This window comes from Rhea pennata, chromosome 2 (genome assembly GCF_028389875.1).
Source record: "Rhea pennata isolate bPtePen1 chromosome 2, bPtePen1.pri, whole genome shotgun sequence".
In the NCBI taxonomy this organism is placed as follows: Eukaryota; Metazoa; Chordata; class Aves; order Rheiformes; family Rheidae; genus Rhea; species Rhea pennata.
Genome location: NC_084664.1, coordinates 22491517 through 22502021, shown reverse-complemented (window position 1 = coordinate 22502021; position 10505 = coordinate 22491517). Strand labels below are relative to the sequence as shown.

The following is a 10505-nucleotide window of genomic DNA, read 5'->3' as shown; positions in this document are numbered from 1 at the left end:
ACGTATGAGATTTAATGCATACCTATTACATTCTGAGCACTCCCTGCCACTTTGACTTTGGAGGCCGCGAACTGAACCATCAATGAAACATAAAAATCTTTCAGCAGAATGATGTTGAAATGTTTAGACTTTGTCACTTGCATTAGAATGGAAGGAACCTTTGCTTTCAGACACAAAGTTTGAATTTTGTAATTATTTATAGATTTCAGAATACAACATGTGACAGGATATTTCCTTATTTAGAGCCCAGCATTTTCTCTTTCAACTAAAACTCTCCAAAACTGAGAAAGACCTAGCACCCACTGGTTCCAAAAGGATTTTTATTGCAGCAATTAATTTTGGCTTATCCGTTTGTGAAAAAGAAGAAAGGAATGAAACAATTGAAATGACTTTTTCTACATTCTTAGTTTTCTTCTCTTTCGTTCATACTGCTTTTCAGACATCGGGTGAGTCTTTGTTCTTTATCCCCTGCAAAAGTGGATGTGAAAGCTGGTATTTTTGTTCTCTTGCTTGCTCTCAGCTTTAAGATTTTCCTGCTGGTTGACCATTCTGCAGTTCTTATTCACTCTAACTGGAGTAATTCATAGAAACTTTAAAAAGATGCAAATACAGAGATATTGGTTCACTTTTAAAGAAAGGGGAAGAATCAGGATAGGGAAAAACAGAGAACTGGAAATCGGGACAGAATGATGTATGGCAATAGAGATTTCATTTTGGATGCTTTTTAATTACTGGTTATGTCTATTCTGAGAAAGAGATGCACTTTGCAGTATGCTCTATAGTCCTTGTCCATATGACGTGACTGTGGTTATGAAAAAATGAAAAAGGGCAAGGTATGGGTATCTCCTACCCTTAGGATAAGGTTGTGAAAAACGAGGTAGAGCTTGTGGATCAATGTGAGATGCCATACTGCGGCTGAGCAGATGTCAGTGAAAGTCTTTTAAAAATCACAGGATCAAGAATGTCCCAGGAATAATCACTAGAGCTTTTAGTGTGTGGACATGAGGCACAGTTAAGGCTCTGCAGTTGACCAGGAACTCTAAGGATGAGTCCTGGCTGGCCCTCCTTTGTGATGATGGGATGGTGATAAAGTTAAAGGACATTTCTCCTGTATTCTTCAGTTCATCGTTTTTGTGGAGGAGTCAGGTACAGATGATAGCTTCCAAAGGCAGATACCGATTCCTATAGGCTGTGTCAGTGCAAGCCATTGGAAAGAGCACCTTCAGAGCTGGGTCTGCGCTCTGCTCTGCAAGCTGCAACCCAAACGAAGGCACACAGTAGCCACAGTGCGAACCTCACTGTTCCCTCACGGTTGCTATTACTAGAACCAATAATATTCTGAAAGGCAACAGTTGAAATTAGGGGTGATACACTAAGCTCTTAACTAGCAAGCAGCAAGAACTAAAAGATCCAGTAGGATTTAAATGGACAAGGAGAGAATAAACTATGCATTATTTCCAAATTCAGATTTGAAGAACTGAAGTTTGCATAGATTCAGTAAGCTGGTTGAAGTTACACAGAACTTTTTGGAAGATTCAGATGTTAAATTCAGATATCCAAAATCCTGGGTCCCATGTCCAGACACTTGGTCACAAGAACTATTTTTCCTGTCACAATTTCATTAATCAGAATTTCTCAGATTCTTTCTATTATGTTCTTTGTTCAGCACAAAATGTGTCTTAAGATCCTACACTTATCCTAGGAATTTGTTTAATGTTTGGAACTGTATTCTTTGTGGGCTCATGGTCCTTTATGCAGTTATTCTCTGAGAAAGGATATGGAGCGATGTGACGCTATATACTCACAGATGGGAAACTGAGGCACACAGAAATGAAGTGCAAAGACTTGACCTTCAGCCTCATAGGTCCTATAATATTCATCTTTAATCTGAATCTCACTCCTTTATGAGACAAAATGAGATGGAGCTATTTATTATTTGACATTTTGGAAAGCAAGTAATTCTGCTCATACACTAATACGCAGCAATAAATAAACAGCTTTACACACCAGCAGGAGTAAAACTGCGTTAATGTGCAACCCTTTTTAACAGGACTGACTTGTCTTGTTTGGTGCACTATATTAAGCTGCCTATAATATTTCAGATGTGTTAGCTAGCATGTTTAGCATTAGCATACTTTTCTTTTCTTAGCAAGACACAGGTGTATAGAGACTTTCCAATACATTTACCTCCAAATATTCCCTGGTTTTGGTTCTTGTGAGAATTTGTTTGGGATTTGATTGTTTGAATTATACTGACTTCCTATGATAAATGTACTAGTGAGAGGATATTGGAATAGGGCATTATAGCAAGCTATTGTTTAATAGGTTTTCATCCTAAAAAATAAAGAATAACAGAACATGCCAAGTACTGAAGGAGCAAGAGTCCTCTGAGGGAGAAGGCTCAGTGAATAATTATTGTAAGTTCACATGCAATCCAAGGGAGGCATATACAAGACGAGCTCAAACTGTAGTGTACAAAGTAATGTTAAATTTTGAATCTTCAACAGTCTTCTGAAAACTTTCTTAGAAGAAATATGTATTTCAGAAGGGACTTGGAAAAAGAAAATCCATGATATTTATGAAAATTCATTACACGGATTACAGTTTTGAAACTATGCCATAATATATTTTATGTGTTATCATTCCTCTGAATTGAATTTACATGACCTACACGCATTTTTTTCCTCCCCAAAGGAAACAAAATTCTTGAAAATGCTGTCTGCTTCTTGTGAAAATGACTCAGACCTGCAGTTTCCTGACATGAGTAGAGAGATCAGCAAGACAACACACCTCTTTCCTAACAAGCTCCCCCCACCATTTTTTTCACCATAAGTTCATTAATTCTGACTATTTTGTTTTACAGGAAATGAAATATTTTTAATTTACAATGAGGATAGCAAGCGCTGTATAGTTGCTCAGAGTTCTCAAGGGGTCACAACAACTGCTTGCAAAAAAACCAATGAGTTACAGAAGTTCAGGTGGGTGTCTGATCACCAGGTGATGAGTGTGGCATTTGCACAATGTTTGGGAGTCCCCTCTAAGCAAGACCAGGCTAGAATTTCCCTGTACCCCTGCAACGAGAAAAGTGAATTCCAGAAATGGGACTGCAGAAATGCGACCTTGGCAATCCAAGGGGAAGATTTGTTTCTCAGTGCTGGCAAAAGCAAAAGAGACGATGTTGTGCTGAACACAGGATTACGTATGATGAGTAAATGGAAGATCTATGGAACCATGGATGACTTGTGTTCGCAAGGCTATGAAGGTAAAGTCTGAAGATTAATCTTGATAGTCTCTAGTACTCACTCGTTTGTCATCATGGCTGGGGCTCTTTGATTTGTTTCCCTCGGTCTAACATCAGCTGTCCCCGATGAGGCAATGGTGGGTTGGAGGCTGGTTAGTTCATATATTCAAGCCTTCATTCCTCCATCCTGAAGATACAAAAGTGCTTTGCTTCAGGCAGAATGTAGTATGCAAAAAAATTCAATGTTTACCTTTTCTTTTGAAGCAAAGGTGGGTCTAGGCAATTTTTAATCATTAGCTTTAAGCTAAGTGCTTTAGTTTATTTAGCCACTGAATATATACTATTATAATTGTGCTATCATTGCTGGATGAAAGGCAACAGTCTTCAAGCTTAATATCCCAATAACAAATGCAAGAAACAATTCCATGAACAACACCATTCAGTTCCTATATGAGAACTCAAGTGAGAAAAAATGTATTTAAAGATTAAGTCAATGAGCTTTTTTATGAATAACTGAAACTTAAGCTACATGAAGAACAAAATAGTGTTATTTAGAAAAAAATATTTTTAAACATATGAGGTAAAAAATACTATTATTTTCTTCTAGTTCTTTACTATATGAAATTGCTCTATTTCCAGCTGTAATAGCTGGTGATATCCTAAGAAAATGGTAAATTACAAATTTACCTAGAATTTCCTTGAATGACTGCTAGTGACAGTGGGTCACTAGTTACCATGAATGTTTACTTCTACAATGTGCACAAAGAAGTAGAGAACTGGGTCCCTCGTGACTCCCTACATTCTGTATTTTGCCCATATTTTAATTTCTCTTTTGTCCTCTCAGATTTGTTTACACTGCTAGGAAACGCCAATGGAGCGCCATGCGTTTTCCCTTTCAAGCTGAGCGGTGAATGGTACGCAGAGTGCACAGATGCTGGCAGGTCAGACGGCTTGCTCTGGTGTGCAACAACCCCTGATTTCGACTCACACCATGTGTATGGGTTCTGTCCATCCGACAGTAAGTCCTGAATGCTGCTATAGATGCTATAACAAAATATTGTTAATACATCAATACTGAGATGCTGCTACTAGTATTACCAGAGAAAGCCCCTGTAATGATTTTGTTTTACTCAAAAATGTCTCTTTACAAAGCCATAATATTGCTTACATATGAAACAATAACTGTTTCCCCTGTGAATTTCCAGTCAAGCTGAAAGCTGCCTGGGTTGTCCATCAGAAGGTCACACCCAGGAAAAGGTCAGTAGGCTTTAAATGTGACTGCAGTCAGCATAAAATCATCTGAAAAGTGGGATGCTACTTACTTAATAATCTCCCTGCCTCACTGCTATTTCTGGTAACAGTTGTGTATCTTTTTCTACCTGTGCAAATCCCTATTCTGGATCACAAAACTGGCCTATAGCCTATGGAAGGAGGTGGTTTGTCTTCTGAAAGGCATAGAAGAAGGAGAAGACTGGCTCAAAGGTTTTACTGGAATAGCAGTATAATCAACCTTTTCCCTGTAACCTTTCCCAAAGAGTGTATGGCTTTCCATCGTCCTGCCTCATGTTACACTGAAAGCCACCAGAGAAATACGTGTTCATCTGAGGGCAAAATGAAGGACGTCAAACTCTGATGTAACTAAAGATAATGAACATGCTGCCTCAGATCTAATTTTTCAGTGATGTGTCACAGAATCGCATTTGTTTTTTTGATTGGAGCATTGCTTTGGGAAGCTAGGTTCAGTGCATTATCCAATTTGCCACCAGTGTCTTTTCAACCGACATTACTAAAAATCATTTCCTGGTGCAATATTGCACACAGTAGTTTTAATAAAACCCCTTATTATTTCAACAGGAAAACCAGAAGCATTTGTCATCATATAACTGCTGGGACACTATCACTAGGCTCACTGGGTCTACAATTAAACAGGAATGTTAAAAATGTGAAGGGAGTCAGCAATAAAAGAACAAAATAAAAACCTGGAAAACATATGCTCTAATGAATGGTTCAGGGAATCCTCTCTCTTTTCCTGAAAGAAAGCCGAAGTTAAGGGAAGTCATAATCACAGCTTGTAAGCACATGTCTGAGAAATGGTTTTGCTAACGGAGAGTTCCCGGAAGACAGTTTCTAAACACCAATGACCAAAGACACGTTCGGATAAGGCCTTTGAGCTGCTGAACAGGATTTCAGAACAGATGATGACCAAAAAGCAGTTTTGATTTATTAATCTCTTTGTAATATTTTTTTCACTTGAAAATTATTGGATTTGTTAGGGAAAAGGGGAAAAAAAAGATGAAAGTCCACCTCTGTTAACATCAATGGGAATTTCTCTTTGACTTAACAAAGAGTATGCTCAGAGAAAATTATAGGGTTTGGGTGGGGATTTTTTGGCTTTTTTGTTTCAGAACAACCTGATTTCACAAATACACTTGTAGATAAACTCTATCATAAAATTTTACCGAAGTTGTTTATAACAGACTGTAATATTGCATCTGCCTTCTCTCACACAGACAGTGGCAATGACAGATTTTGGACTACAGATCCTTTGACAGGAACCTGCTACCAGACAAACTTCCAGGCAGCTCTCACGTGGCACCAAGCAAGGAAGAGCTGCCAGCAGCAGAATGCGGAGTTGTTAAGTGTCACAGAGATACACGAGCAAATGTATCTGAAAGGTGAACTAAAAAGCAAGACTCAGTAAAGAGTGCCCTTTTTTGACTGATTACAAATGTTTTAGCTTTAATCGTATTACAATAAATAATAATAATGTAATAATAATATTGACACTACTAGAGAAATGTCACAAATACTGTAAGGTAAGCTTTTATGTCACAAATACTGTAAGTTAAGCTTGTATAAGTGAGCCATGGAATTATTATTTGAAATTATTATTGTTGTTTTCACAAAGTAAGTGAAGAATTTCCAGCTAATTAAGTAAGAGTTGGATCATGCTCAAAAACCATTAACACATTCTAAGATTAACAATCTTAGAAAGGGACCTTACAAGGAAAAAAGCCACTGTTGTTGCCTTCTATTCAATATATCAGTTTTGTGTTAAGAAATCAGTATCCTAATTTAGAACTCATCTAATAGACAGATTTTTTTCAGATATCATACAAATTTTGTACAAGATAACAAGTAAAAATTTTAAGACTTTGCATACATATGGATAGGTTCTGTCAAATAAAGTCACAGGGTTAATTGCATCAAACTTACAGTAAACTTGTAATATAGATATTAACAATAGCAATTCATTTTTCAGTGCCTGCTACTTACATACAACTGTAAAATAGCATTGCACTCAGATAAACTCATAGGCAAATTGTTCTTTTGCCATTCTGTACCTTGCAACTAAAACTCGCTCATAGTAATTATGGATTCTGTACTGAAATTTGGAAGTCACGAAGCAGACATTTATTATCTTTCTCCAAACTTTGAAAATGCGGAACATATTATTTTAAATATCATAAAATTTAAATTCTTTTGATTACCTAGATTTGATTGACAGCAAGAGATCCTCCCTCTGGATTGGGCTTAACAGTCTGAATCTCAACAGTGGCTGGCAATGGAGTGGTGGCTTTCCTTTCAGATTCTTAAACTGGGCTCCAGGTAGTATACATTTTTTTTTTAAAGATTTGCAGATGACTCTTTTCTGCTAGAATGTTGGATGCATATTAAGTACAGTACTGCAATGTTCACCACGAACATATAGAAGAGGGGGTGAAAGGCCTATGAGACACATCATTGGTATGAGACTGAAAAGGTATGCTTTTCTTCAGTGAGTTACATAAACTTACATTCTATCAGACATGGTTAAAATGAAAGGCAATAGTTGAACTGTAGTATGCTAAGGATGACTTAAAATCAGTTAAAATTTTTGCTCGGCTTATGTGAGTCCCTGCACACTGCAAGAGCTCAGCTCTTGGGCTCAGCGGGCATCAGAGACCATCACATTGGCATTCTATCTTTAATAGTCTCTTAATAGTTGTCATGGCAACAAGATGGTACAGCAATGGGGAATGTTATATTTGTTGAATACATACATGCTTATTCTATCTTTTGGTCTTCGTCAAGTCTCAGAGATCCCTTGTGCCCCTGGCTTTTATCTGGCACAGAGAATACAGTAAAATCTTGGAGCTGCTCAGTCAGGTGGAGGGCTTTCTATCTTTTGCAGAGCTGGCCACACTTAAGCCTTGCAGAGAAAAGGAGCAGCTGGCTCTCAGGTCTAGCAGCCAATACCCATGGAGTTTCTGTATCCCTGCATGGTGGCTACTATGATGAGTTAATCTACACATTTCCAGTTTACTGTATAATTATTGTAAATTGTACCTTTGGAAGAAAAAAAAAAAAAAAAGAGAGAGTGGCTGCACTGTGGGTGTTTGGGCCTCTTTGAGAAGAGGGAAACCTTCCTCATGCCTCAGTAGTCCTGGAGAACCTCCTGGAGGGCACGGTGGGTGAGGCAGCAAGGGAAGAGGCATGTAGCAAGTACCAGGGCACATCAGGAGGCCCTGCTTGCAGCAAGGAGCAAATCTGCAGCCAAGTCCCTGAGGTGATGTGTAGAAGGGATCTTTCTGAAGATCCTAAATGGACTTATTTTGTTTCAGCAAGCCACTGAAGGCTGCCGGACCAGAATGTGACGTAGAAGGGAAAGATACACCCTGCAATGCCAAAGCAGAAAGGGGGTGATTTGTTCTTACATGTTATAATTTAGCCTATGTCTTCTAGCAGATTTGCCTTATTTTTAAAGAATTCCATTTTATTATTTTTGTGATCTAATAAACACAGCTCTAGAAACTAGAAGCCTTTTAGTACACTCCCATAAAGAGGAAGGTGACTCTAGCAGGCTTTGACCAGCTAAGATCCCCACCACTCCCTACCCAACTGTTAGACAACCTATCCACGTATTGGTGACATTTCCCTTTTGTCTCATATCTTTAACAAAATGATATTAATTCACTGAGCTTAGTTTAGCTCTAAAATGCAGAGCTAGAATTCTATTTTTTTAAGGTTTTGAAACCTCTTTTTATGATTAATCTTTGATGATTTTTCTTCTGAAGAACTCTCCTCTCTCTTCAAATGGCTGTAAAATTCCTTGTCTGAATAATAATTACATTAAGAAAAGATGTTGTGGTACAGTGTTCCTGCCCAAAAATATTATCTCAAACTGATTTCATGAATGCAAGTGAGAGCTGGAAGGTCATGATTAAGTTGTCCTGTTAGCAAAATGAGTCCTGACTGGAAGTCATATATAAAACAAGATTTTTCATCAGCTGTGAAACTGCCAGCTCTGATTCCTAGAGCTCCGTGTCCAGTATCTCTTTTATGGCAGTACCAGGTGTCCCTTAAAAGTCTAGATGCAAGCCCAGCAACTGCTGACTGGGCAAGAACATCAGTTGTGCAATGGCTGGCTGTGAGCTACATACATCCTTAATGGAAATGTAATTGACCCCTATATATGTGCTGATTAAGCAGTCATGGGGGCAAGCAGAACTGAAGACTCTGCAGCCTTTCCCTCAGTGCGCTCTAAATGTATTCTGTCTTCTGTACAAGGCGACAATTTCCACAAAACTTGTAGGAAAATCTTATTTTTGAAATAGCAATCATGCAATCAAATATGGCAGAAAATGTGAGTTATGTAATAATCATCAAAAGAAATATTCTAGTTTTGATGGCTACTTTTAAATAATACTTCTTTATCTCTAGTAAAAAAATAGCAAAACCATGAAGTGATGGATTCATAACTGATGCAGGAAAAGGCTGGAAATAAATTGTTCTTTTAGTTGCTAATATAAAACCTGTGTTACATAAAAATAATCTTTTGTTTTTATTTTATGAAGGAAGCCCTTCTCCTGAGCCCGAGAAACTTTGCGCAGTGCTAAATCCTAGAAGAGGTGCTCAATGGGAAAACCAGCAATGTGAACAGAAAGTTGGATATATCTGTAAAAAGGAAAACTCCACGCTGGATCCTTCCATTCTTCCCTCAGGTAGATCAAACAAACAAAACACAATGAAGTTAGAATATGTGTCACTAAGATGAACTGTCATAGTTATTACAAAAGAAAGAAAAAGCATTTTCACTCTTTTTCCTACTATACTGACCAGCACAGAATAAAACACGCTGTTATTTCAAGTATGTTCAAACACTGGAAAAGTTATTGGAACCCAGAGATAACATCAGCAATTTTTATTTCATGTTATTGTTCAGGAAAATAGAAGCAATACTCTAAATCAGAGAGTATCCCAAAAGTGCCTTGAACTGCACATTCCAGCATACAAGAAAATAAAAGTAGAGATGCTTCACCCTGTAGTGTATGCTAATGAAAAGTCCAGGCTTATCACTGAAGGTTTAGAAAGATGGCCCGTACAGGCTTAAACCACCTTCTCCTGGAATCGCAGGTAACCTACAAAGGTTGCAAACAAGGGTTCCTTCTGGCCACTTTTCAAAGTAAGCTCTTTGCCTCTGGTGATTTATTTGATGAGATTTATCATGGAAAGCTGTGTCCACAGAGAATTACTTGTGCTGCAGTAATAAGGCATTTATGAAATATGCAGAATATAATTGGATGTGGTATGCTGTCTGAAAACATTATATATGCAAATTTAAAATATTTGTCTGTCTAAAAGTGAATATTTCACACTAGTGAAGCCCAGTTACTAGCAGCTTCATTATTTTTCACTTTTTAGAATACAATATTATATTCCATAGAAGCAAATAGACTACAATGTTTTATACATATGTGGAATGAATAAAAGAGCTGTCTATTTAAAATTGCTCTATTTTCATTCTAATTAATTAATTTCAAATGTAACTGCAGTTATTTTAGATTTCAACTTGAATCATTTTAAAATTTGAAGTATTAATTTATTTTGAGGGGGTGAACAACCCAACGTTGTATGCCCAGAAGGATGGTTGCCCTATGCAGATCACTGCTACGCGCTTCGCAGGGAGCCCAGAGCATGGGAAGAAGCCTTGATTTCCTGTGCAGAGAGCAACGGCAGTCTGGCCAGTATTCACAACACTGAAGAACATGGCTTTATACTGTCTCAGCTTGGCTACAGTGAGTATTTCTATGGAGTAGAGTTTGGTACAAATGGAAAATTATAATAGAGATCTTACAGGATTTGTAAAAAGCCCATTATTCATTTGAGATGAATATTGATAAGGAAGCTCACAGATGAATACCTAAAAAAGCGTGAGGAATCAGTGCTCTCTCTTCATTGCTGTTTTTCATTGCAAGAAATTACTTGAAATAAACCACAGCTC

At 37.7% G+C, this 10505-nt stretch overlaps 1 protein-coding gene across 1 annotated transcript in view; it reads left to right on the top strand.

Annotated features, from left to right (window-relative positions):
• The first annotated feature begins 385 nt into the window (after positions 1-385).
• Positions 386-10505, top strand: part of LOC134136844 (macrophage mannose receptor 1-like) — a 32922-nt gene continuing 22802 nt past the window's right edge. Inside the window, exons 1-7 of the mRNA XM_062569056.1 lie at positions 386-446; positions 2864-3262; positions 4086-4259; positions 5752-5916; positions 6737-6850; positions 9079-9225; positions 10114-10299. Coding sequence (XP_062425040.1) covers positions 386-446; positions 2864-3262; positions 4086-4259; positions 5752-5916; positions 6737-6850; positions 9079-9225; positions 10114-10299 — 1246 coding nt within the window. The remainder of the gene's footprint in view (positions 447-2863; positions 3263-4085; positions 4260-5751; positions 5917-6736; positions 6851-9078; positions 9226-10113; positions 10300-10505) is intronic.